At 54.7% G+C, this 27,771-nt stretch overlaps 2 protein-coding genes across 5 annotated transcripts in view; both read left to right on the top strand.

Annotated features, from left to right (window-relative positions):
* The window catches only part of UQCC1 (ubiquinol-cytochrome c reductase complex assembly factor 1), a 134,495-nt gene extending 124,297 nt beyond the window's left edge, over positions 1 to 10,198 (top strand). For all 4 annotated transcript variants that reach the window (XM_002710826.5, XM_017341660.3, XM_008256062.4 and 1 more), the window contains 2 exons: positions 5,656 to 5,769; positions 8,794 to 10,198. In XM_002710826.5, the coding sequence (XP_002710872.1) occupies positions 5,656 to 5,769; positions 8,794 to 8,928 (249 nt within the window). In that variant the 3' untranslated portion in view covers positions 8,929 to 10,198. The remainder of the gene's footprint in view (positions 1 to 5,655; positions 5,770 to 8,793) is intronic.
* Positions 10,199 to 21,747: 11,549 nt separating this feature from the next.
* On the top strand, positions 21,748 to 26,547 carry FAM83C (family with sequence similarity 83 member C). The gene is given in 4 exon segments (NM_001171497.1): positions 21,748 to 22,218; positions 24,157 to 24,324; positions 24,506 to 24,630; positions 25,107 to 26,547. Coding segments are annotated over 4 exon segments (2,205 nt in total).
* The last annotated feature ends 1,224 nt before the right edge of the window (positions 26,548 to 27,771 follow it).

Below are 27,771 nucleotides of genomic sequence, written 5' to 3' on the forward strand. Positions count from 1 at the left end.
GTGTGCCTGCGCCACAAGGCGGAGGATTAGCCTAGTGAGCTGCGGTGCCGGCCCAGATGCATTCTGACTTCAGAAATCTTACAGTGAGGTTTAGAATTGAGGAGACATAACTGTCAGCGTTTATTTGTGGTCCTTACTGCAGGTGGCTCTGTTGGCTCCGCTGATTTCTTTCATCAATATTAATAAACGTGCGCTGAGTCCGCCTTGGCAGAGCCATTTTCCTGACCCTACCTGACCACAGGAATTGCCCGGGGTGCTTTCTAAACCTAACTCTTGAGACCTCTCTGAAGATTCCAGGTCAGCAGCACCCCAGGTGTCTCCCAAGAGCTGGAAAGCTTGGGGAATATACGGATTACTCGGGAAACTTGGTAAAAATATCTGGGCCCTGTCCTCCAAAGGTTCTGATTTATTTGGAACTGGTGGATGTCTGGAGATGTAAAACTTCTCCAGGTGATTTTAATGTGTCTGTGACCTGCCTGGAAGTCACAGATCCAGTGAGCCTAGGCTGGGGCCTGAGAGTCTGCACTAACAGGTGCAGGTGATATGTTCGCAGCCATTTTGCAGACTACATTTGCAGTCACAAGTTTCCAGAACTGCCTAGTACTCACCACATAAAGCTATTTTTTTTAATGATTTTATATATAGATGTAGATATAGATTTAAAAGGCCGAGTTAGAGAGAAGAGGGCGAGTGAAAGGAAGATCAATCTTCCATCTCCAAATGGCCATAACAGCCAGGGCTCGGCCAGGCCAAAGCCAGGAGCCTGGAACTGCATCCAGGTTTCCTCTCTGGGCCACAGGAACCCAAGTACTTGGGTTGTCTTCTGCTGCTTTCCCAGACGCATTAGAAGGGAGCTGGATTGGAAGTAAAGCAGCTGGGGCCCAAACCAGCACTCATATGGGAAGCTGGCATCCTGTACCACAAAACCGCTGCCCCATAATGCTAGTCCCAGACATGTAATTTAAATTAATTGGGCAAAATAATAAATACAGTTCTCCAGCCACGTTAGTCACATTTCAGGTGCTCAATAACTAAGTGACCAGTGGCTACGATATTGGCTGTGCAGGTATAAGACGTTTCCAAATCGCAGAAAGTTGTTTTGGACAGTGCTGTTCTACAGCAGCCTTTTGCTACAATCTTGTTTGGTGTTCCCTTTCCTGGACACTTTGGAACCTTCCTGGGTTTTTTGTTTTGTTTTGATGCCAGGTATAGGGAACCTTTTTTTCTGCCAAGGGCCATTTGGATATTCCAAACATCATTCACAGGCCATACAAAATTATCAGCTTAGGGGCCAGCGCTGTGGCTTAGCAGGGAAAGTTGCTGCCGTCTGCAGTGCTGGCATCTCATATGGGCACAGGTTCAAGTCCCAGCTGCTCCACTTCCGATCCAGCTCTCTGCTATGGCCTGGGAAAGCAGTGAAAGATGACCCAAGTCCTTGGGCCCTTCCACCCGCGTGGGAGACCCGTAAGAAGCTCCTAGCTCCTGCATTCGGATTTGCGCAGCTCCGGCCATTGTGGCCAATTGGGGAGTGAACCAGCAGATGGCAGACCTCTCTCTCTCTGCCTCTCCTCTCTCTGTGTAACTCTGACTTTCATGTAAAATAAATAAAATCTTTAAAAAAATTATCAGCTTAAAAACTAGCCTGCTATAGACTTATTGAAGTTCAAGTCCTGCCTGTGGTTGCCTTAGTAGGGCCAGAACGAATGATTTCATGGACCTTAAATGGTCTGCAGGCTGGTTGTTATCCATCTTTGCTCATGTGATCCAAAGTGCCCTGTGAACTTCTAGGCCACCGTGAACTGTTTCCGTTGTTACATGCCCTTTATCTCCCGTTGCCTACCTTCTTGTGGGGCTGTTCACCTCACTGCCCACCCCCCACATTCTGTGCCAGATTGAGATTCTACTGGACAATGAGATGTTGGCGGCGATAGCTGAGTCTTGGTCTGCTTTGTACCTTGGGGCCTAGTTCAGGAACTGGCACTTTGTAGGCACTCCTGTAAATGTTCAGTGAATGAGAATTGTCTGTCACTCTCCAGATCCTCCCCATTCTTTTTATTTACATCTGAAAGGCATAGAGAGACAGAGGGAGAGAAAAATACAGAGATCTTCCATCTGCTGGTTCACTCCCCAGATGCCTGCAACAGCCAGGGCTAGGACAGGCTGAAGCCAGTGCCCTACAACCTAATCCAGATCTATGTGAGAGGAAGGGACCCAAGTACTTTGAGTCATCACCTACTGCATCCCAGGATGTGCTTTAGCAGGCAACTAGATCAAAAGAAAAATGGGGACTCAAACTCAGGCCCTCTGATACAGGATGCAAGCGTCCCAAGTAGCATCTTAACTGTGGTGCCAAATACCCACCTCCAAACCCTCCCCATTCCTGAATGCCCTCTTCTCCATAAATCTTTCCCTCGCCTCTATAGGTCTCTTTTGTTTTTATTCTGAATTTTGGCACCCATCTACCATTCATCCTTTCACCTATCCATTTGGGAGGTATTTAGTGAGTGTTAACCATATGTGATGTGTGGAGAATAGTTGGTGAAAAAAACATGGTCTCTCTCGCTTCTCGGCCTTTTGGCTAAGATCAAGTGTAGTAAAACATGGTCTCTTTCCGACTGGAGCTTGCCTTCTAACTGAGAGGTAGATGGTGAACAAGTAAACAAGCAAATAAATAACTAGTTGCAAAAAGCATGCAGTGATAGAGTGACAGAGAAAGGCAGCATAGACTCAAGTCTGAGGGCTGGAGAGGCAGCCATGGACAAATCATGTGGAATCCTGCTCTGCTGTTTGGCATTTGTTCCTTCTTGTTTATTGTTGCTGTTGGATGTGCTTTGTCCCTTCTGCTGGACTGCAAACTCCCTGAGAGCTGACACCATGATTCTGTGTTCTTAGCATCATGCTAAGCACATAGTGGTGTCAAATCAGTTGTCACGAGTGAAACTCTGCCGCTAAGCCCGCAGGACATTCCTTCCTGCTTGCCAGCAGTCTCTGTACACCTCCATGTCTGCCATTTCCTGAAGGCTGCTTGCTCTCTGTGCTTGTGAGGGGAAGCAGGCAGGCACCCTCTTAGACAGTGAGAACATTGCTGTGCAATTAAGTGTTTGGCTGCTAGATTTCCTCTCCTCCTCTGCTTCCTTAGTTTAAACTGGCACTCTCAGCCGATCTCCATTTGTTCTCACTGACTTCCGAGCATGCTGGAGGAAAGAAAGCCCCTCTATGCCAGGTGCTGTGTTCTGACCGGAACTGCCCAGGCACGTGTGCCCCCCCCCCCCCATTAGAAGCTGGTCTAGTTCTACTACCAGTAGACTGGATAACCTGTAAGCTCAGTGTTCATACCTTTTAAATGGGGATGATAATGTTTGTCCTGCCCGGTGCACACAGTCATTAGGAATGGGTTTGTGAGGAGACCTGACAGCCTGGGGCAGCCAGTTTGCCACCACTGTTAAGGAGCCTGCGTCAGCCTTTTCTTCTGACTGCCCAGGAACTCCTGATTGATGATTTGCCCCTCCTTGGCCATCTCATCTGCCACCAAGCAGCAGGCCTTGGTGCCCAGGCTTTTCCTGACCCAGGCTCTGCTCATCCTCCGAGTTCTCAGGACACCTGCTCCTGTTGGCGCTCCCATTCCTTCCCATGGCGTGCGTACGTGTGGGTCACTGCCAGCAGCATCTGGCACGCCCAGGGCACTGCAGACACAGGCAGATTGTTGTGTTAGCAAAGAGCTGGGGAGTGGTGATGTGCCTGAGCTTGTCCTGGCCCCTATCGCCACCTGCCAGAAGACGGCTTTCCTGACTCAGCCCGCAGGCCAGGGCGCTCTGGAGCTGGGGCGACTGTAGGAGTGTTCAATAGAGGGCATTTGGAGCAGGTGGAATGTTTTCCACCCACCTGTCAGCACTCCACATGGACATGGCCCTTCCTGACTGCAGGCCTAGAGCCAGACCTCACATACCACAGGGCCCCAGAGGCCAGACCACAGTGTAACACGGGTAAATGATCCTGGGTCTTTGAGTAATGTTTACCACTCACAGAGCCTTTGATGGCCATTATCTCTTAGTTCTAACAGCTCTGTGGGGGGGCGTATTATTATACTTATTTAACACGTGAGACACTGAGGCTCAGAAGAGGGTTAATAGCTTTTCCAAGGCCATGTGGTCATCAGGTGACAGCTGCCAGAAGTTGGCATTTGAACTCAGAGGGTCTGGCTCCCAGATCCTGCTGTTGTTTTGGCTATATCCACAGCTGCCTGCCATGCATACTTCTTATCTTTGATTCAACATGTTACCCCTAACAAAACACCTTCATGTTATCTTATTTTTGTGAGTTAAGGATGTTGTAAGTAGAGCAAGTATTTTCATCCCTTTTTAATAACTGAGAAGGCTAAGACACAGGTTTACTGAATTGTCACTGTCACTGAACTTGGCAGTGGCAGAACTAGGATTTGATCTGATCCTTGACCTCCAAGTCAGCACTTGGGTTCCACACACTGACTTGGCACCAGGACAAGGCAGCTCCTCAACTTTTCCCTTCAAGCACCCTCGCTCCAGGGAACAAGACCCTCACCTCTCCTTCCCTAGAGGTCCAAGTTAGAAAATGGCCCTGGCCTGTGGCTGAGGTTCTAGTGAATCTCTTTGATATTTGGGCTTCCCAACAGAGGTCTCCCCTGTGCCAGGAGAGATTCTCTGTGATCCTCTTAGGCTCATGGCAGACCTGGTGAACAGCATAGCCTGGACCAGCCGTTTCCAGCCCAGGGTTGGGTAACTGAAGACAAGTACCCACTTCTTCCCCATTGTAGATTTGTGCCTTTGGACCAAGCATAAAGATGCAGTCCAGGGGCCGGCGCCTGCAGTGCCAGCATCCTATATGGGCACCGGTTCAAGTCAGCTGTTCCACTTCCAATCTGGCTCTCTGCTGTGGCCTGGGAAAGCAGTAGAAGATGGCCCAAGTCTTTGGGCCCCTGCATCCACGTGAGAGACCTGGAAGAAGCTCCTGGCTCCTGGCTTCAGATTGGCGCAGCTCCAGCTGTTGCAGCCAAATGGGGAATGAACCAGTGGATGAAAGACCTCTCTCTCTGCCTCTCCTTCTCTCTATGTGTAACTCTGACTTTCAAATAAATAAAAAAAATTTTTAAAGATTTATTTATTTATTCAAAAGGCAGAGTTACAGAGAGAAGTAGAGCCAGAGAGAGGTCTTCCATCTGCTGATTCACTCCCCAGATGACCGCAGTGGCCAGAGCTGAGCTGAACCACCACAGTGCCAGCCCGGATAAATAAATCTTTAAAAAAACAAAAAGATGTTTTTTGCCTCCCTCCATGTCCTGTGGACACCAGCAGGAGCAGCTGTGCTCTTCCTAGCCTCTCAAGTGTGGAACAGTGGGAGCTGTGCCCAGGACGGTCCACTAGACACATGTCCCAGCTGTGCATCCCCTTACCTCTGGGTCCCGTGTTCTTCCCGTGTCTGTTAAATGAAGGGGCTGCACAAGGTGTGCTCATGGGAGCCCCTCCAGCTCTGTGGTGTCGCTGTCCCATTCCTGTCTCAGAGTCTGCGAGGTCCTCCTGAGCCAGTTGTGTGATGGCCAGCTTGCTCACAGTGTCCCGGCTTTGGTGTCACGCCTGTGGTACTCCTCACTCAGGAAACAAGTTGTTGTGCTGTGTGTTCCAGGGGATCCTTTCAGATGATCATGGGTTGGCTGCTGCTCTCTGGAGAACCTTCTTCAATCAGAAGTGTGAAGACCCTCGGCAGCTTGAATTGCTGGTGGAATATGTGAGGAAACAGGTGTGTGTCCTGCCCCTCCCCTCCAGGGCCTGTGGAAAGCGGGTGCTCCCTGAGTCTGTGGACGCTGGACGATCAGGATCATGTGAGGTTGAGTTAGCAGGGGCCTGTCTGAGGGAACTTTGACCACATCACTTAAGCAGCAGGCATCTTCTGTGTGGCCAGCCATGAACTAGGCAGGGGGCAGGGAATGAGAGTGACTGAGAGAGAAGGCAGTGAGTAACCTCTTGCTTTCAGAAACGGGAAGTCACTCAGTCACTGCACATCTCCTTGTCTGCTGTGTGCCAGGTTCCATGCTAGATACTGCCCCATGGAGTCCTGAAAGAACCGGGCATTGGGTATAGAGGGTGTAGTGACCGCTGTGTCCGGATTCCTGTCCTGCTCCTGATTTCTAGTGGAACTGGGCTGCAGGCAGTGTTCCACAGATACCCCCAGCCTCTTCCCACAGTCAAGCAAAGTCCCCACTTCAGTTCCTCACCCCTTTGGCAGCATCAGAGCTCTCGGAGAAAAGTTTCACAGTAAAGACTGCTTACCTCTACAGCCTTCCTTGAACCCATGGAGAAGTAACTCCATGATCCTGCTCCCAGGGCCCACATTGAAGAGAACTCATACTTTATGGATGAGTGGGCTGAGTGATAGGGACAAGGAATGTGGAGGCCTTCCCAGGATCTCCAGTGAGTCAGCTGCACAGCTGGCCTCGGACCCCAAGCCAGGTGATCGACGTGGCCACTGGAGACCTCAGCTGCCAACAGACAGCTCATCAGCTCAGCTGTCCCATGAGTCACGCCTTTGCTTCCCGGGCCTAGCTAGGAAGGGGCTTGTGCCATAGTTGTCCCTTGTTCACCTGTATCCACGGCCTTCAAATCTCAACAGCAGGAAAGGGAAGGTCAGACCCCAGCTCTTGAGGAGAAGACTCGGACCGTCGTCCTGGCTATGGCCAGTTGGCTACCAGAAAAGCCGTATCCTGGGGCTCTTCAGACCTAGAGGGTAAAGAACCCCGGAAGCCAGGACTTTGTTTGACCATTCTTCAAATCTGCCCAAGTCCGGGAGATAGCACCATGGCCAGAGGGCCCCACGCACAGGGCATCCTGAGCCTGGCACTGTTGCCTGGACTCAGTCTCGGAAAGGAGCAGCAGTTGGCAAAGCACGTGCTGTGTTTTCTGAGTGCTCCACTCAGGTTTCCATCTGCCATGGTGGGCTTGTGCCAGAGTCTGACAGGGCACAGCTGGGACCCCTCTGAAGACCCTAAAGAAAGGGGCTACCACAACCAGTGTCCCTGTAAGGAGGCCCGGACTTGTGGCACCAGTGAGAACTGGGGAGTAGAAAACAGCGATGGGCCTCTTAGGGATGCCAGAAGCTTCGATGGGAACTCAGTTCTGTCATCAATCCTTTGAACACCTGCTGTGCCAGTCGCTGTGGTAGGAAAGGGGAGATTACTAAGGCTGGCACTGCCCCTGAGGAGCCAGCTCATGGTTTGGTGAGGAAGACGGCAGGGAGAGGTTCCTGCTGACCCCTGGACTAGGGAGGACTGGGGAGGACTGGGGAGGACTGGGGAGGACTGTAGTTCTGCACTGTTGTGTGCTGCTCGGTATGTTCAATGGGCCAAGACCCAGTCAGAGAATATGTTGAGTTCTCAACCCAGGAGGTGGGGAAAGTGGTGGCATTCAGCACAGAAATGGAGCAGTTGGACGGCGGAGTGGGCTTTGGAGAAGATGACAGTTTAGTTGAGTTTCCTTCCTGGGCGGAGAGCAGGGCATGTGGAAATCTAGACCTGAGCTATGTGAGAGGCCGGAGCGGTGTTCAAGGGTCAACAGCCTGAAGTTGAAGCATCAGGACCAGGAATTCCTGGAAGAAGGGGGTGACCCAAGGCTCAAGGTAGAGCTTCTAGTTCCCCTCCCTGCTCCCCCAAATCAAGGCTCATCTTTCTCAATCAGGTGCTGACTTGAGCTCTGATCAGCTCTCACCCTGGATTTTGCCCTTCTGCTTGCAGGCATTTCTCCTTGTGCTGCCCTCCTTCCCTGCAGGCTCCTGGGAGTCCTCCAGAAATGGTCTCCGGAGACCCAGCCCTTGTTCACTCCCTGGCCTCTTGCAGAGCCACCTGAGCCCACTTCCTGAGCTGCTCTCCTTCCCCTCCATCCACAAGTGCCTCCCTCCATAGAGAGCATCTGTACTGAGATTCCTAGGGACAGCGTCCAGGGGTCCAGCATTGCCCAGGGCAGTGGCACCCGGAGCTCACCAACTGTGTGCCCAGAGTCTGAAGGCTGAAGACAGCCCAGAGGTCCTGAATGGTGTCTCCAGATGTCAGAGCAGCTGTCAGTTTGGGGAGCAGGAGGGGACAACATTGGGTGGCCCCAGTTCTGGAGGGGACACTGAGGCTCGGAGGGGAGAGCTGCCAGGCAGCAGAAGAGCTCCGGGACTGCCGCCGTCTCGATGGCAGAGCTGTTCACGGGGATGGGCCCTCCCGGCCGTCCTGGAAGCGGGGCACTGGGCGCTGACCAGCATCAGGGCCGCTGGAGGACAGCGGAGGTGTACAAAGTAGGAAAACTTTCGAGTGAGTAGTGCTGTGCGCATGCGGTACTGTACCTCTCCTTGAGTCCCCTCTATGAGACAGGGAACTAAATATCAGAGAGGAAGTGGCCTCCTTGGGAACACCACCAAGGAGGGGTAGAATTGGGATTTGTTGTTGTTGTTGCCGCGCTGGGTGGGCGTAGACAGGATGCCTTCTGTGAGTCACAAGCCCTGACTTCCTGCTGCAGGAGCTCTCTCGGGCGGGCCTACGGTGGATGTCCTTGGTGGGTGTGTGGTACGAGATGCTCCAAAACCTTCCCAGTGAGCTTCCCCGGGACTTCTCTCGCCAAATCTTAGTGAAATAACCTGGGAGACCAGAAACCCCTGGTTGGGAGCTAGCACGGCCAGAAGTCCCCTCGTGTCCTCTTCCCTCTCTCACTCGGGGAGGCTGGTTCCTCGTGCCACCTCACATTTGTCCTGTCATTGTCTCTTCCTCTGTTCCCTGCTCTCTCCATGCAGATGCAGTACCTGGACTCCATGAATGGTGAAGACCTGCTTCTGACAGGGGAGGTGAGCTGGCGCCCTCTAGTGGAGAAGAATCCTCAGAGCATCCTGAAGCCCCTTTCGCCCACGTACAATGACGAGGGTCTTTGACACACTGCTCCTCCCGGACTTTTGGCCAGCTGGCTTTGAAGAACTGCCAGGAGAGAAGTGACTGTTGAGCCCAGGACCCTGCAGAGAATGGCCTGAACTGACCTGTGAACAGCCTCTGTCAAACACCTGGCCCTTCTTGTGTTGCATCTCCTCTTACTGTGCCCAGGAGTCTGTTCTGGTGGGGGGCAGCCCTGGGAGAATGCCCAGCTTTTCCTCAGGAGAAGCTCCAAGCAGGAGCTCCCCGAGGGCATACCCCCCATGTTCTTTCAGCAGCCACGTGTGGTTGGCAGCTTTTCCAAAGGCTCAGGAAGGGACAGGTTAGAAAGGGGACACCCCACTGCGGGCCACTGTGGCCTAGGAGCGATTTGTAACGCTGCCAACTCAAGATGGATAACCATGTTGTGTCCCTTAGCTCTGGGCCATGGGGTTGAGCCGGCCATTAAAAGAAACAGAGACTTATCTCCGCCAGGCTCTTCTTTATTCTAAGGTCTTTTAGAAACTTCGTGGCTGGTGGATGTCATAAGCCACTCTGCCCAGCTCCGTTAGAACCAGGGTGAGGGGAGAGGTCAGGAGAGTGTGCCGCAGCTTGCCTGCAGGACATGGACGTGGGCCAGTGCCTGCAAGCCAGTCCTCCGGGATGCAGGAGCCTCAGAGGGCCGAGGGGCTTGGCCCATCCTGGGTCATTTGGAAAGAGGCCTCGAGAACAAAGGTCCCTTTGTCACCCCATGAACTGGGTGAGGAGCGTGCGTCTTTCCTGTCTTGGCCTCCCCTTCTGGGAGATGGTAGAGAAAAGAGATCATTCGTCCCCGCGTTCCACCTCCTCCCCACTTCCGGAGCCACCTTGGGCTGAGCTCTCCACACCAGTCCCCTCCTCCCTCTTGTGTGGGTCATGTCTTGGGGGACTTTCTTAAATCGAAGAAAGGGGCGGGGAACCGTATTGCCCCTCCCTCCCCCGTCAAACTTCCTTCATTTAACTTGCTATAAAATGAGTCATATAAAGAAACTCTATATGGGTGAGGTATATCCCACTTCTGTGAAAACATTACAAATCATACCGCCTTCTCTCAGTTTATTTAAGAAGCTTTTGTTGCGCACAGAGCTCTAGAGTGAAGCCTCTGTGTGTGTGAGATAATAACACCTTGTAACTCATTACAGCTGGGCACTATTTACATAAACCAGAGCTGAGCCAGGCAGGAATTTGCTGATTAATTTATTTTTAATGGAGTGAAGTATACCATGCACCAAAATAAACTTTACTGTGTGTACCTAACTGCTCCTGGAATGGATGGAAAAATTAATGGAACAGATTTTGGCTCCCAACTCTACACATTAATTCATATATAAAAGTTATTTGAGCGTTAACCCATTTGCTGCCCAGGGCAGCTCCCCAGCCACAGATTCCAGCCCACAGCCCCAGTTCAGCTACCGGGCTTGCCGGGGAATCCTGGAGCCTCAGATGGGGAAGGAACCGTGATGGTTGTTGGGCCCGCTCCCGCTCCAGAGCTTCACTCCCCTTCTTAGTTGGCCCCTATCCGCGCTGGCCCCCAGTGGGTCCTTCCAGCAACACGTAGATGGTCCCTGCCTGCAGAGCCTGTCCTCATCAAACACAGTGACTCGTAAGATGGAGCCACGCGTGAGGGCCACGTTGGCCCTGCCATGTCTGTGGTGTCCCATAGTCCTCCCTTCCTGGCCATCAGCATCTTTCACTGACTCTGCCAGTCCTCCCCCTCCCCCCCAAGATACATTCCATGTTCCTTCAACACCACCAGGCTCTTAGTTGGATCCCCTACCTCCATGCCAGCCTGTCGTTAGGAGACCGAACCACTTGGGGTTACCTGGAGAGACTACTTAGTGTTTCCTCTGCCTGCAGCGCTCATCCCTCCCTTTCTAACTAGAGACGTCCAGGCTTCCTCAAGTAGCTCCACTCGAGCCCTCGCCAGGCACGTGCACGCTGTCCGTGCTGCTCCCTGCGGCCAGCGAGCTGCCGCCGCACAGCAAACACAGTGCTGCTCTCCTTTGTTTTTGCCGTGCTTGGCAGAGTGCTGGGCTCAGTGCATACTTCGGTAAGTGAAGGAGCAAATAAGTGATTAAATCTTCAGTCATTATCAGTGGGAGTCCAGCCACAAAGCCCCTTTCTGGACTCTTGTCAGTCTGACCTACAGGTCGACGGTTTGAACAATGATGCTTAGGTATTAAGTACTTCTTTTTACTTTAGTATAGGAATCAAACACAAAAGTTCTTTCCATAACTGTTTTCTTTCTTTTCCTTTTTTTATTCTTTTGAAGATGTGTTTTATTTGAAAGGCAGAGTTGCAGAGAGAGAGGAAGAGAGATAGAGAGAGATCTTCTATCTGCTGGTTCACTCCTAAAATGGCCACAGTGGCCAGGGCTGGGCCAGGCCAAAGCCAGGAGCTGGATCTGAAGTGGAGAAGCCAGGACTTGAAACAGCGCCCATATGGAATGCTGACATTGCAGGCAGTGGCTTAACCCGTTATACCACAACACTGGCCCCAACTAAGTGTTTTTCTAATGTGAGTTGTTATTATACAAAACAAGTGAAGGGTATGATTACTTGTCCTCAGGGAGATTGCGCTTTAGGAACAATTACGTCATTTATTTGTACTCTCTGTACTTCCAGAAAGTATCATAGCAAACAAAAAGATAGTTATAATAAAACTGTAAACTATTAACATTTAAAAAGTAAGATGCAAGTATTGGGAGGGAAGAGAGGAAAAATGATGTTAGAAAACCTAGGGACTAGCACGGCGGTGTAGCAGGTAGAGCCACCACCTGCAGTGCTGGCATCCCATATGGGCGCTGGTTCAAGTCCTGGCTCCTCCACTTCCATTCCAGCTCTCTGCTGTGGCCTGGGAAAGCAGTAGAAAATGGCCTGAGTCCTTGGGCCCCTGCACCCATGTGGGAGACCTGGAAGCAGCACCTGGCTTTGGATCAGTGCAGCTCCAGCCACTGTGGCCAATTGGGGAGTGAACCAGCAGATGGAAGATCTCTATCTCTCCTCCTCTCTCTATCTCTCCTCCTCTCCCTCTCCCTCTCCCTTTCCTTCTCTCCGTGTAACTCTGACTTTCAAGTAAATAAATAATAAATAAATCTTTAAAAAGAAAACCTAGGTTGCAAATAGATTTTTTGGGATATTTTATAAAACATTTTAAATGGGCCGGCGCCGCGGCTCACTAGGCTAATCCTCCGCCTTGCGGCGCCGGCACACCGGGTTCTAGTCCCGGTTGGGGTGCCGGATTCTGTCCCGGTTGCCCCTCTTCCAGGCCAGCTCTCTGCTGTGGCCCGGGAGTGCAGTGGAGGATGGCCCAAGTGCTTGGGCCCTGCACCCCATGGGAGACCAGGAAAAGCACCTGGCTCCTGGCTCCTGCCATCGGATCAGTGCGGTGCGCCGGCCGCAGCGCGCCGGCCGCGGCGGCCATTGGAGGGTGACCCAACGGCAAAGGAAGACCTTTCTCTCTGTCTCTCTCTCTCACTGTCCACTCTGCCTGTCAAAAAAAATAAAAAAGAAAAATAAAAAAGAAAAGAAAAAAAAAACATTTTAAATGTGTTGTCTCACGACAGTTCCATAAAGTAAGAATTTTTTTATTCCATTTATTATTATATTTATTATTTTATTACTATATTTATTATAGTTTTTATTATCCCTTTTCCACAAGTGAGGAAACTAAGGCCCAGAGAGGCCTAAGAAGTGATCCAGAGTCAGAGGAGCTGAGTCCCAGCCCAGGTCTCTGACCCCAGGACCCTTGCTCTTTCCCCATACCACACTGCCACCTTCAGGTCAGCAAGGAGATCTGCAATTGAGTGTAAAACCTTGCTCTACGCTTCCTGGCAGCCAGGAAGGTGAAAAAGAAAACCCTTGTGATTACGTAGTTCCCATTTTCACATAAATGGAAGTAGAGTCATCCCTCAGTGTTCAGGGAGCGGGGAGGAGGGTGTGTGTGGTTCTAGGACGCCTCCCCCCACGGACACCCAAATCCCAGGATGCTCAAGTCCTGCATGTAAAATGCCATGGTGTTTGCATATAACCTATGCATACCCCACCCCTGTTCTTTAAATCATCTCTAGATACTTTCAGTGTGTAATGCAATGTAAATACTACGTGAGTAGTGTCACAGGGAATGACAAAAAAAACATCGACATTTAGTGCAGGTGCACTTTCCTAACTTTCTCATCTGTGGTTGGTTGAACCCATGGATACAGAGGTTTAATCGCATATTTACTCACTCGAGGAAGCAAATAGGGGCAGGCATTGTGGTGCTGCGGGTTAAGCTGCCATTTGGGACACCCGCATCCCATATCGGAGTGCCTTGTTCTGAGTCTGATGCAACTTCTTGCTAATGCTCCTTGGGAGGAGGCAGATGATAGCCCAAATGCTTGGGTTCCTGCTACCCTTGTGGCAGACCCAGATGGAGCTCCTGGCTTCTGGCTTTGGCCTGCCCTAGCCCTAGCTGTTGCAGGCATTTGAATAGTGAACCAGTGAGTGAAAGATCTGTCTCTTCCTCTCTGTTACACTCTTTTTAAAAGAGGAAATATGGGCACCTTCAGTGCCGACATCCCATATGAGCGCCGGTTTCAATCCCGGCTGCTCCACTTCCAATCCAGCTCTCCTATGGCCTGGGAAAACAGGAGAAAATGGCCCAAGTCCTTGGGCCCCTGCACCCCGGAAGGACTCCTGGCTTTAGATCTGCGCAGCTCTGGCCATTGCGGCCAATTGAAGAGTGAACCAGCGGATGGGAGACCTCTCTCTCTCTCTCCCTCTCCTTCTCTATGTTAACTCTGTCAAATAACTAAATCTTTAAAAAAAAAAAGGAAATATGTTTTTCTTAGTTTTCATTTTTTAATAAAGATTTATTTTGAAAGTGTTACGGGGCAGGGGCATGGGGGAGCTGAGAGAGAGATCATCCATATGCTTGTTCATTCCCCAAAAGGCCCCAAGGGCCGGGGCTGGGCCAGGCAGATGCCAGGAGTTTCTTCCAGGTCTCCCACATGGGTGGCAGGGGCCCAAGGACTTCAACCACTATCCGCTGCTTTCCCAGGCCATCAGCAGGAAGCTGGATCAGAAATGGAGCAGCCGGACAGAAAGCAGTGCACATATGGGATGCTGGTTTTGCAGAGGGTGACTTAACCCGCCATGCCACAACACTGGCCCCTTTCTTAATTTCTAGAGGAAACTATTATAGAGGTGTTAAATAAACATTTTAAATAAACTTTCAGCTTCATTTTTAAATTTTTTTTTGACAGGCAGAGTGGACAGTGAGAGAGAGAGAGACAGAGACAGACAGAGAGAAAGGTCTTCCTTTGCCATTGGTTCACCTTTCAATGGCCGCCGCGGGCGGCGCGCTGAAGCACCGCGCTGATCCGAAGGCAGAAGCCAGGTACTTATCCTGGTCTCCCATGGGGTGCAGGGCCCAAGCACTTGGGCCATCCTCCACTGCACTCCCTGGCCACAGCAGAGAGCTGGCCTGGAAGAGGGGCAACCGGGAAACCGGGACAGAATCCGGCGCCCCGACCGGGAGTAGAACCCGGTGTGCCGGCGCCGCAAGGCGGAGGATTAGCCTAGTGAGCCGCGGCGCCGGCTTAGCTTCATTTTTAAAATAATAGAGTGAATTCTACTTCCATCAAGCTGAGACTGCAGCTCAGGCAGCTGTGTTGTACATTCCTGCTCTGTGCTGGGCGTGGTTTTGTACTTGGCTGCTGTCTCAATCTTTGGTGACAGTCCTGTGAAGGACAAGTTATTAAGCTCATGTTGTAGGTGAGGGAAACGAGCTTGGAAAGGCCCACACATCCCCTACGTGCACCCAAACCCACTCCCTTCTATAAAGGGAGTTCTGGGTGGAGGAAGGGGCAATTGGTCTGTTAAAAAAACAAGAAACCACAAGCGGCCGGCGCCGTGGCTCACTTGGCTAATCCTCTGCCTGTGGCGCTGGCATCCCAGGTTCTAGTCCCGGGTTCTAGTCCCGGTTGGGGTGCCGGGTACTAGTACCGGTTGCTTCTCTTCCAATCCAATTGTCTGCTGTGGCCCGGGAAGGCAGTGGAGGATGGCCCAAGTGCTCCGGCCCTGCACCTGCATGGGAGACCGGGAGGAAGCACCCACTCCTGGCTTCGGATCGGCGCAGCGCCAGCCGTAGCGGCCATTTGGGGGGTGGACCAACGAAAGGAAGACCTTTCTCCCTGTCTCTCTCTCACTGTCTATAACTCTGTCAAATTAAAAAAAAAAAAAGCATTTTCTAGTTGCAGGAGCTGTGTGTGCACACAGACACACTAGCTGGCAAAATCACAGCAGGCAGTCAGGACATGACAAGTGGGCCAGCTTTCGGTAGGAGGGAGAAGCCAGGACCGGAGGAGCTGTCCTGGTGAAGGCACGGAGCAGGAAGCTCTTCAGGCTCAAGTGTGGCCATGATGGGGAGCCTGGATCACGCACCATCGGGCGGCAGCCGGAACCCAGCTTGCTCCCATTAAGGAGAGATACACGGAGGTGCACAGGAAGGGGAGGGAGGCCAGCCTTCTGGCCGGAAGCCCTGGTAGTAGGCATTCAAAGGGGGAATTCAGACCCCAGAGACAGTTCAGACAAAAACTCACCAGGACTGGATGCCTAACTGCACGTCTAGCCCAAAGAAAGGGGGCAGCCACAGAGCTCCCTAGGGCCCGAGATAGCGACGAAGTCTGGCAGTGAGCTGGAAAAGAATCCTCTTTGTACTGTGTTTTTTGGAAGAGTTGCTGTTTGCTATAAACTGGGCAGGGCAGGGGTTGCTGTCCCCATCATGCAGTAGGGAACCGGTCCCTGAGAAGAAGCCACTGACTGGTGCCCAGTGGCCCGTGACAGAGCCGAGCAGTGTCGTGTCCTCTGAGCTCTGCTCCTTGCTTTGGTGCCATGTCGTATCTGTGTGGGGAACCATCCAGGGAGGGCAAGGCATGGGGCAGGATGATTGGGACCGAGGGGTGGAGGATGTTGGCCCTCGGTATTGTGTATAGAGGGACACTTAAAGTCGTGTCAGTGGAGGAGTTCCCAGAGGTGAGAGTAACCCAGGGAGTGCGAAGCACTCACAGGAGAGTGAGTGGAAGCCAGGCAGGAGGAGAGCTTCGAGAAGGAGACCCGGGGCGGGCAGAGTGGGTGAGGCTGAATGACCTGAGACTTACTATCCAGGAAGCTTTTTGAGAGAGTGTAGTCTGCCAAGGGTGAAGAAGGCAGAGTAAGGCAGCATCAGTTGGTATCTTAGGGGGTGCCTTGCTGAGAAGAAATGGAGAAAAGCCTGCTGTGGCTAGAGAGCTCAGGGGCTTTCGGGAGAAAGCTGAAGGTGTGAGGGTGGGTGGGCAGGGGTCTGGTGCCACGTGTGGCGCTTAGTGGAGGAGGACACTCCCTGGCACTCGGCACTCCTAGTCTGAGTGGATCCCTCCGAAATAGGGGCCTGGCCTTGGAGGAGAGGAGACCAGAGGATGGGAGGACAGATGGGATGCTGGGGAAGGCAGAGTTCAGGCCAGCTGCTTCCCACGCCCAGCGGTCTGGAGTGTATCAACCCTTGGGGTGAGGAGGGAGGGAAATGGAGGGGGCAGGTTTGTGGGCAGAGAACAGGACAGTCTCAGACAGACCTGTCCCTTAGGAGCAAGGCCCTGGGTCTGCCCAGGGCTTCCCACGCTTCCCATGCATGCACTGTGTCTGCCGGGTTTAGACAGGGGTGGGCCAGACCTCAGGCCCCTGACTGTGACCCTCTTCCCCACTCATCCCTGCCCCGGTGCTAACCACCCATCAAAGTGTTCTGTGGCCTCTGAGCCTAGGACGCTGCCCCTGCCCCAGGTAAGGTCTCCCTCCCTGAGTCAAGGGGAGAAGAAGGAGAAGATCCTGTAACGTGGTTAAAGGTCTTCAGGCACCGGCAGTGATGTTGTCAGGGGACTGCAGTGACCCCAGCCCAGCCACCTCTTGCTGGGAAGGCGGAGCCCCTGAGAGCCCCCACTCCAGCCTCACAGCTGGAGGTCAGAGCTTGTAGGCCCCGCTGGCTGCTCCTCTTCCTCGTTTTTCTCCCAAAGAGCTCTTTCACCTCTCGGGTGTGCAGGGCTTGACCCTAGCTGAGGGGTGGGAGCGGGGATGCGGTTCTTCCAAGGTTCCGGAACAGGTCATGATCCCTTAAGCGCTTGTTTAAAGCTTAGCTTCCTCCATGCTTTATAATTATTGATGAGTCCGCCTGCCCCACTAAACTGCGTTCCTCCAGGGCAGAGATGAACTCTTAACTCATCTTTGAGACCCCAATGCTAGCATAAATAAGTAGGCATTAGCGTCCATGTTGGGTGGATTGGCTGGACAGGGAGAGCAGATGGGATGGGTCGGGAACGGTGGCTGGAGCAGTCACATTGAGGACTTAAGGGGTCAGTAGATAATGTCTTCCCCTCCCAAGTTCAGCACAAAAGAAAAAATAAGAAGACGCTAATAGACACAAAAACGTTGGCTTGTATTACTGATAAAGCTGAAGGACGTAGCTTCCACTGTCTGGACAAATGGACATATTGCCCCCCCGAGAGCGTAGACACCTCCCTCACAGGGGCAGGGCCTCCTCTGCAGACTTAACGTGCGAATGGAGAATGGAGCATGCGCTACCTTTGCCGACAGTGGGACCAAAAATCAGAGAAGTCTGGAGAGACCTGAGCCCACCCCCTCCCCTAACCACCAATGAGACAAGCCATTCTTCCCGCCTTGGGAAGGAAGAAGCAAGTGGGGACAAACAGTGGAGTGGGAATTGCCTGTTAAGGAAAGGAGGGGTGGGACGGGCTCCCCCACCCCCACCCCGGCCCTGCACCAGGTGGGATGAGCAGAAGGGTCGAGGGAAGGGTGTGGGCGAAAGGGGGACCACATCCGTTCTGGGAGGCTGATGCTTTGGACCACTCTCCCCCGGGGCCTGCTTCCTGAATTCCCCCCCAGATGCCGCATTCCAACCTCCGTGCCCTCATCTTGTGCTGAGAGCCCAGCACCTTCGCAGGACCCCCAGGGCTCTGCACCGCATGGCTGCAGAAGGCGTCGTAGCCGCCACCTCCCAGGAGGACATCCTTGCTCGCCTCCTGGGGCCTGGAGCATTCCGCCTGCCCGTGCCATCCCGTGCCTCCTGAACCCATTCTCATCTTTTCAGCTCCAGCCGGCCTCTGGGGCTCCCCACTAATGTCCCCTGCTATCTCTGGCTCTTAGGTGGCTTTGCCTTGGATCAAGGCATGTGGGCACACACTGGCTCCCCTGCAGGCCCTGGCTGCTCCTCTCCCGGGCGCTGTGGTGAAGGTGTGAGGTAGTGTCGGCATTGGAGCAGCTGCATCGGGAGGGCTGCTTCCCCCTCTCTGCTCTCACCACCCCCACACCACAGTCACCTACCCAGGCGCCACTCAACCCATAAGAGACAACTGACAAGATTAAATGGCCCCCAGGATGGCCACGCGATGCCAGGCAGGCGTCTGACACACCTCCTGGACAGGAAAATAGTTTCCTTCCTCTTAATAACAGTCATTAAGGGACCTGTGCCCAAACACTGCGACCAGGGCCTGGGCTTGGGTCTGTCCGTGTGGCTCCCAGCAGCCTTGGGCCTGGCCCCAAGGTTACGCTCCACCTGTCTACCCTCCCCATGCCCTCCATTCGCTCAGCCCACAGGGACGCTTGGCCTATCTGCACCCTGTGAGACTGAGTTTGATTCACACAGTGTTATTAGGATGTCAGGGATTCATAGGGACCCTTTCTTCTTCAACGTAGTCTTCCCGCCCCACCCCTCTTTTTAAAAAACATATGCTGCACAATGCAACTGTTTTATTGATTTATATTATTATTTTAAAGGAAGTGTGATAGCTTCCATCCACTGGTTCACTCCCCAAATGCCTGCCACAGCTGGGACTGAGCCAGGCTGGAGCCATGAGCCAGGAACTCCATCCAGTTCTCCCACCTGAGTGGCAGGAACCCAAGTACTTGGGCCACCATCCACTGCCTCCCGGGTGTCTTAGCAGGAAGCTGGACTGGAAACAGAGGTGGGACTTGATCCCAGGCATTTGGACATGGGAAGCAGGCATCCCAAGCATTAGCTTAACCCACCAACGCTGTGTGAGTCCATGAAAATAGGGTACCTAGAACAGTCACAGTCACAAAAACAGAACGTGGCTGCCGGGGGCTGAGGAGATGGGGCGATGGTTCTTAGTGTTAGTGGGCACAGAGTTTGAGCGTTGAAAGGTGAAGCGTTCTGGAGATGGTAGTGGTTAGGATGGCATAAGGTGCAGGCACTGAATGCCACCAAAGTGGTCAGGTTTTTGTTTGTTTAAGATTTATTTATTTTATTTGAAAGGCAGAGTTACAGAGAGGCAGAGAGCGAAAGAGATCTTCCGTCCTGGTTTACTTCCCAAATGGCCACAATGGCCAGAGCTGCACTGATCCAAAGCCAGGAGCCAGGAGCTTCTTCAAGGTCTCCCACGTGGGTGCAGAGGACCAAGGACTTGGGCCATCTTCTACTGCTTTCCCAGGCCACAGTAGAGTGCTGGATTGGAAATGGAGCAGCCGGGACTCGAACCAATGCCCATGGGATGCTGGCACTGCAGGAGGCGGCTTTACCTGCTATGCCACAGCGCTGGACTCACAAAGTGGTCAGTTTAATGTGCATTTTACCACAATGAAAAATAAGCAAGATACAGATCCAAAACTCTACCACGAAACGGACGTCTCCACACTGAGGGATAAACACAATTAACTCAGCACGGCACAGACAGGCCTGTCTGCCTCCCAGGAGCTTCTCCCCTCCAACAAATCTGGAGATAAGGCCCTAATGAGGGCTCTGCTACCTCAGCTACCCCCACAGCTTATTACCCTCCCACAGCTGGCTTTGTTTACTCAGCCCCCGCCCCTCCCCTCCCGCAGGGAAGGGCCGCTGTGTCCCTGCACCCAGCACTTCAGCCCCTGGCCTCGGCCCTCTCCTCACCGACACGGCCCCAGCCCCACTCAGCCCTGGTGACAGGGCACAGCTTGATTCAGGGAGCTCCTAAGTCGCCCTGGGCGTCCCCGCATGCATGTGCTGGGCCTGTACAAAGCTCTGTGGGCCAGAAGAGCCTGGGCTCTGGACAGGGTCTCAGAGCAGATGAGCCAGAGCAATCAGGACCGCACAGGGTTGCGAGACGGGACTTCCATCCCCTGCTCTCCCCTCGTCCTCTTTTTTTTTTTTTTTTTTAATTTATTTATTTGAAAGTCAGAGTTACAAAGACAGGTAGAGACAGAGAGAGAGAGGTCTTCCATCTGCTGGTTCACTCCCCAGATGGCCGCAACAGCTGGAGTTGCGCCAATCCGAAGCCAGGAGCTTCTTCCGGGTCTCCCACATGGGTACAGGGCCCAAGCACCTGGGCCATCCTCCTCTGCTATCCCAGGCCACAGCAGAGAGCTGGATCAGAAGAGAAGCAGCCGGGACTTGAACCGGTGCCCATATGGGATGCTGGCGCTTCAGGCCAGGGCTTTAACCCGCTGTGCCACAGCGCCAGCCCCTCCCCTCGTCCTCTTCAGACCTCGTCGCTCCTGAGAGAGAGGCCACGGCCACTGTGCCCAGTCCGCTCCCTGCCCCCCGTCCCCTGCACCTGCCATGGGCTGGCCCTGTCTCCAGAACAAAGCTTCTCAACTGGCCTCCGCGGGGCAGACTGTACATGCTCTGGGGCTTTGGCCTTGTTGGGGCAGAGAGCAGACACCTGCCTCTTTGCCTCTTGACCCGCAGTGCGTCTGCCTGTCTTCCAGAACCACTTTTTGCACTGTAAGCATTTGCTACTCAGCCCTGGAGCATGGGAGGAAGGCTTGAGTCTGCGAGCATCCCTGGGGTTGAGGGTGCTGAAACACAGCCATCTGGAGCGGCGTGTCGCAGCAGCAGGGCTCAGAGCACACGTGAACCTCAGGATCTCATACCCCCTGGATCCGTATGGCAGGGTGGGTGGAGGCTGGGGGGGTATGGGAGAGCTGCGTTTTAACCTGTCCAGGTCATGCTCGGGGGCTAGGTGAGGGTCCCTGCCCTCGACTCCTGGAGGCTGGGCTCAGAGCCGGGGTCAAGGTGGGATGGGGGCAGTTATGATGACACCGCATGGCAGGGCAGCCACAGGTGCAGAGAGGCCTGGTAGCGGGGACCAGATGTTCTTAGTGATTCCATGGGATGCTGTTTGGCTCTCATGAAGGCCTGAGCACACGGGCTCCGAGGCATGCACTGTCTGTCATGGTGTTTGCGGCTCTGTGGTTGCTCTGTAAAGTAGTGTGTGCCACAGCCTGTGTGGGTGGGCTTCAGGGAAGTGTGTGGTCTGCGCGTGTCAGCCTGGAGTCTGTGTCTGCGTGCCCATCAGCTGCTACCAACCTGCTTATCTGGTGTCTTGAGTCACTTATGCACCCCAGGTGTGTGTGTGCATGTATGTGTACGTGTGTGCACGTCCCTGAGCAGGCCTGGGCCCCTCTTTTCTAAAATCCAAGCTCCCCGGGGCCCTGGAAGGTCAGGGTTTGGGGACTGCTAGGAGCCTGGTGGGGTGGGTCTGTGTCCTGAGGGTGCAGAGGGTAGGGAGGCAGAGCGTGTGCCAAGGGCTCTTCTGAGCAGGCGAGTCCCAACAGCAGGCAGACAGGTGGGGCTGACCTGACAGGTTCCAGAGGCCAGGGGCAATGGGGCGGAGCACAGTGCTGACTTAGGGTGGCAGCGGGGGGCCCCCGCCACACACGCAAGCAGAGGCGGTGCTGCTGGGCTCTCCTTCCTGCTCAGCCGACCTGGGGTACGGACCATGGAGCCTGCCGGTGGGTGAGGCAGCCGGGTGGGCAGGCATGTTGGGAGGCCTGGCAGCCCAAGGCATGGCGGGCCCCCTGCGGGGCCGCGTGGAGGAGCTGAAGCGGCCGTGGTGGCGGGAGAGCTCGCCCCTGGTGCTGCAGCACAGCGAGGCGGCCCGGCTGGCGGCCGATGCCCTCCTGGAGCGCGGCGAGGCGGCCTACCTGCGGGTCATCTCCGAGGAGCGGGAGCTGCCCTTCCTGAGCGCCCTGGACGTGGACTACATGACCAGCCATGTGCGCACAGGCCCTGAGCTCAGCGAGGCCCAGGGGCTGGAGGCCTCGGGGCCTGACCGTCTCAGCCTGCTCTCCGAGGCCACCTCGGGCACTTACTTCCCCATGGCCTCTGACGTGGACCCCCCGGACCTGGACTTGGGGTGGCCCGAGGTGCCGCAGGCCACAGGTTTCAGCCCCACCCAAGCTGTGGTCCACTTCCAGAGGGACAAGGCCAAGAACATCAAGGACTTGCTGCGTTTCCTCTTCAGCCAGGCGCGCACGGTAAGGGCCTCATCTTCATTCCTGTCCCAGATGTGGAAACAGGGGCCCAGGGAGAGAGAGGGACGGACCCAGGGCTACACAGTGATCCTGAGGCAGAATTGGGGCCGGGACGTCTGCCCGCTGTTGGCCTCCACACGCCCAGGGCACGGCCATGGGTTTTATTTCCCTTCTTAACTGCTTGGCCCTCGAGAGGGCACGGATGTGAACGGGGCATGGCTGCAGGCGCTCCACGCACGCCCGAGGACACAGCGGCAGTGCCTCCTGCACGACGGGCCCTGGTGCCTCTCTCGGCAGAGGATCTGCGATCTTCCTCACACTAAGAGTCCCACCTCGGAGGACATCTGAGCCACCCCGCTGACTTGCAGAGACAGGCTGTCAGGACGCAGGGAGAGGGCAGGGGCTCCAACCGCTGGCCCAGTCCCGCTGGTTGGCCCATCTGCCTCTCCCCAGCTGGCCTGAAGCAGAGGTGGGGGTTCAGCTGCCCGGGCCTCTGTGTGACCTCCAGGGCTAGGCTGAGGAAGGGGAGCAGAAGTTACTGGGCTCAGGACAGAGATTCAGGGGAGCAGGCAGGGATGGTCATGCCGCCCTCTGGCCCGGGAGACAGAGGAATGGACACGATGACCCCTGGAGGACTTGAGATAAAGTCAGGCTCCTGCTGCAGGAATCAGGAGCCAAGCTCCCAGCGGGACCTCCACAGCCTCTCTGGCAAGGCTGCCTGTGCCCCGGGCAGGGGAGCGCCAGGCCTGATTGGCATCGGGGATGGGGTTATTAGTGTGGCTGTTGCTGTTGTCATCACCCTGCCCCTTTGATCTTTCTGGCCCGTCCTTGTTCCCTCCACTCCTGGCCAGACCCCTGCTGTGGACTAGCGCATCCCCCAGCGCCTTGCCTCCCCGCCCTGCTCCCTTCCATCCCTGAGATGGGAGTCGGGCTTCCGCTCCCAGCCGGCGCTGACTCCGAATGACCTTCAGAAGGGCCTCCTCTCCCTGCAGTTCATGTCCTTGTCTGAAGAAGGCAGCAGGAGAGGAACATTTATTGGGCTTCTGTTGTGTGTCAACTGTTTTCATATTTAATGCCCCAGGACTCTGGGATGTAGCTATCATTACCTCCATTTAACAGATGAGGAAGTTGAGGCTCCCGGAGGGGGAGTGACTTGCCCGAGGCCCCATCACTAGGAAGTGGCAGAGGCTGGGTTTGAACCCATTTTGTCTGGCTCCAGAGCCAGAGTCCCGTGCTCTGTACGGAGCTGCCCTCGGCCCTTCCCGGGAGAGAAGAGTCCCCTAGCGGACACCTGCGAAGGGAAGGCGGGGCATGGAGGGGCATGGAGGTGCCTGGGGGCTGCCAGGGGCCTCTGAGGCAGCCATTTATAGCAGTGGTCACCAACCTCAGCTCTCGACGGTGCAGAAAACTCGGATGCACGTGGCACACGTGGAAGTCAGGGAGCCTGTATTAGGTGTCACAGCAGAACTCTGTCACTTCACAGGGAAACAAGGCAGGCTTGGCAAAGGGCCCTAAAGACCCCACGACATGGCCTGCAGCTCTGGTCCTTGAGAGGAGAGCCTCAGACACACAGGCCCTGGGCTAGTGGGGGAGTGCGAGGGGCTAGCCTGGGAATCAGGGCTGGGTTCTGCCTCTGACCCCTCTGTGCTGCAATGCACAGTGGGGCTTTGGACTGGTGCAGTTGATACACAGACATCTATGACAATCCGATGACAAATACTCTGTCCACAGAAAAATGCACTCAAAAACTTTCAAACAACTAGAGAGTCAAGCCATTCAAATCTCCAGTGGCCAAGTTAAGAACCCCTGTGCCAGGCACCGGGAAAAGCCCTTCCAGATGTTCCCACAGGCTCTGGCCTCCAGCTCCAGACTCTTCTCCAGGACTGGGCTGCATGTGGGCAGTACCCTGGGCAGGACTAAGCTTCACCCTTCCTCCTCCAGGTGGTGGCCGTGGTGATGGATGTGTTCACTGACATGGAGCTTCTGTGTGACCTCATGGAGGCCTCGAGCCGGCGTGGCGTCCCTGTCTACCTGCTCCTGGCCCAGGAGCACCTGAAGCACTTCCTGGAGATGTGCTATAAGATGGAACTCAATGGGGGGCACCTGCCGGTCAGTGAGAACCAGGGGCAGTAACCAGGGGTGGAGGTGGGGAGCCAGGAGGGCAGAAGAGCCAGCCGGGCAGCCAGTGAGCACTGGGGCTCAATGGGAGTGGGTGACTGTTTGGGGCGTAAACACGGCTTGAGGTCCATTCTCAAGGTCACTTCTCAACCTCCCTCTCCCCTTGGCCTAGAACATGCGTGTGCGGAGCATGTGTGGGGACACGTACTGCAGCAAGGCAGGCCGTCGCTTCACGGGGCAGGCCCTGGAGAAGTTCATCATCGTTGACTGTGAGCAGGTGGTGGTGGGCAGCTACAGGTGAGCAGGTGGAGTGAAGCGGGGGGCTGGAAGGGCACCTTTGAACTTGCCTCCGTTCAGCCATCTGTCCCTTCATGTTCATGTCCCGGGCACCTAGTGTGTGCCAGGCATCACACAGAGCTCAGGACAGGGTGAGGAGCAAGCCAGCCCTGGAGGAGCTCACTCTAGTGGAAGGGTTCCTTTAATGCCCTTGGCATAGAAAATGGCTATGGCACATTAGTACCAGAGGGACCTCAGGGCTCCTCACCGTTTTTATAGATGGGGCAGTTGAGACCCTGGGATGGGCGGTCATGTGCCCAAATCCCATCAGCAGGGCTAGAATGAGCACAGACTCTGGAGCTGGAGCCCCGTGCCCCATTGTGAGCCCTCTTGGGGGTGGAACTTTGGTCCCATTTCCGGGTAAGTTCCCCTGGCTGTGACTCCTGCTGAGCCCCAGGGCCTAGCCCTTTGCCTCCTGACCGGACCCTCTCCCCCAGCTTCACCTGGCTCTGCAGCCAGGCCCACACCAGCATGGTGCTGCAGCTGAGGGGCCGCATCGTGGAGGACTTTGACCGGGAGTTCCGCTGTCTGTACGCCGAGTCACAGCCCGTGCAGGGCTTCTGCAGCAGTGAGGATCCGCTGTCGCCTCCGGCACTGCATCCCCCCGCCGTGGCCCTGGCCTTGAGGCCTGGCATCCCCAGCCCCACCTGCTCCTCACCCTCCAGCACCAGCCTCAGCAGCATCAAGCACTCACCTCTCATGGGCCGCACCTCCTACCTGGCTCTACCAGGAGTCCGTGGCTGCAGTGACAACGGTATGGGGTCTTTCTCGCCAGGCCCTGCCCGTCGTGAAGCCAGTGGCCAATCCGCCCTGCAGCGCCAGCTCTCAGACCCTAACCACGGCTCTTCTGCTGGGCCCTTCAGGCCCAACCTGGGCAAGATGGGGGCATCCCTGTGGTCCCAGTCCTCCCCCGCCCTCAACCACAGTAGTGCCAGCCCTTTGACCCTGGCAGTGGGGGCACCTCTGCTCCCTCGTCCACGCCCCCGCCCTCTCTTCCACTTTCCCAGGGGTGCCCCGGCTCTGTCTCGGCTCCCAGAGAATGGGATTCTGGGAAGCCAGGAGCCCAGCCCTCCGCGAGGTCAGCGGGGCCCTGGCGTGGGCCTGGAGACAGTGGAGGAGAGAAAGGTGTCTCTGAGCCAGAGTCACAGCCAGCTGGACCTACTTGTCCCCTTCCCTAGGGCCCGAGAGGCAGGAGGCCCTGACTCTGGAGTTACCCCTAACACGGGCTCCCTGCAGCCTGCAGAGCACGCCCCAGAGGACAGGAAGTTGTCCTCAAGCCAGAGCTTCAGTCACCTGGATCTCCTGTCTCAGGCCCAGGGGGGTGCCCTTGAGTCAGGTTCCCTTAGACTTGGTGATCAGGCTCCAGAGGACAGGAAGTCATCCCCAAATCAGAACCATGGCCACTTGGAGCTCCTGCTCCAGGACCCCAAGGCCCAGGACTCCCGAGTGCCCCCTGAAGCCAATTCCTCAGCCAGGCCTGGGAAACAGGGTCCAGATGAGCGATGGCAGACCCTGGGTCACAGCCAGCTGGACCTCATCACAAAGTTTGGTCCGTTCCGGAGCGAGGGACCCGGGCCCAATTGCCTTCCAGGACCCAGTCCTACAGGTACAGCTGGAGTGGGCCCTGGGGAGGAGAAGCGGCTGACTCTGGGCCATAGCAAACTGGACCTCATCACCAAGTATCATCAGTTCCAGGGTGCCATGCAGGGGCCTGAGCCTGGCCTCCCTGGGGGCCCTGCCAGAGGCCACTGCAACGGAAGCAGCAATGACCTGCTCAGTGATGAGAAACGAATGACTCTGGGCCACAGCAAACTGGACCTCATCACCAAGTACAACAAGTCCAAGTTCAAGCTGCTCCGAAGTCGCTTTGAATCCTAGGTTTACTTCCAGCTCCAACCACTGAGACTCTGGACTTGCCCAGGTCTGGGATTCAGGGTGGAGGCCTGAAGCAGGGGTTGCATGGAGCGGGGAGGCGTCTAGAAGTCCAGGTCAGGCACTCCCTGGGCTCAAGGGCCTTGCTCACTTACACACAGGGAAATGGAACTCAACAGTCCTTGAGTGCCTTCTGCATGCCGCTGTGCTGGGCCCTTCGTACCTTTTACTTCTTCTCACCCTCCGTCCTCACAGCATCCTATGAGGGAGCTCTTGTAGGTGTATAATTATGGGATAATAGTTCTCATTCTCCCTCTTTATAGATGTGGAAGCCGAGGCCAGGCAGTTTGGATGACTTACTTGCTGTCAGGTCCAAGGGGATAGGAGGGAAGGGACCTTGGCCAGACCTGTGTCTCTGCCTCTGAAGATTGCGTTTTTCACACAGACACGACATACAAGAGCCACAGTTCCCGTGTCTTCAAGCACTCAAAATAACATACACTACAGAGATGCTCCAGACACTACACAACATACCCAGCACACGGACAGGGTACACAGCCACAGAGGCACACAGTGAGTACGCACAGGTCCACGTGCTAAACCAAACACGCAGGTATTCCGTAAGGGTCATCTGGCTAAATGAAGGGCTACACAAAACATATGCATTGAGTACACACTATAAACCCCCTCGGGATCCACAAACCATAAATATGCAGATAATCCAACATACACACATTCACACAAACTAGTATTTTCTTGAACCTAAGCTGTATTCCCAGACCCATGTTGGGCATGCCATAGGTCTGACAAATAAATTGTCCTCAGACCCCAGGGAGTAGGGGTTAAATGCACAAACCACTGGAGAACAAGACAGAGCTGAATGGAACAAAAGGCTAAGAAGTGACAGAGGGGCTGGAAAATAAAGGTGGGAGCGTTGTGGAGGAGGTGGAGTGGTCAGGAAGGTTCCTTGGAGGGGACTTTGAGCCAGGACTTAGGAGAGGGGAGGTTTTGGACAGATGGAGAAGTGAGAGGAATTCTTGGTAGAGGAAATCAAGCAAAGAGACACCCAAGAGAAAGTTGAGTGGGTCTGTGGTGAACTGGGGAGGACAAGAGAGCAGACATATTCACTTCACCTTCCTAAATGTCTTGGAGTGGGAGTGGGGCCGCGTTGTGGCGTAGCAGCATCCCGTAGGGGCAGCTTCACTTCCTGTCCAGCTCCCTACTATTGCA

Source organism: Oryctolagus cuniculus, chromosome 11 (genome assembly GCF_964237555.1).
Source record: "Oryctolagus cuniculus chromosome 11, mOryCun1.1, whole genome shotgun sequence".
NCBI lineage: Eukaryota > Metazoa > Chordata > Mammalia > Lagomorpha > Leporidae > Oryctolagus > Oryctolagus cuniculus.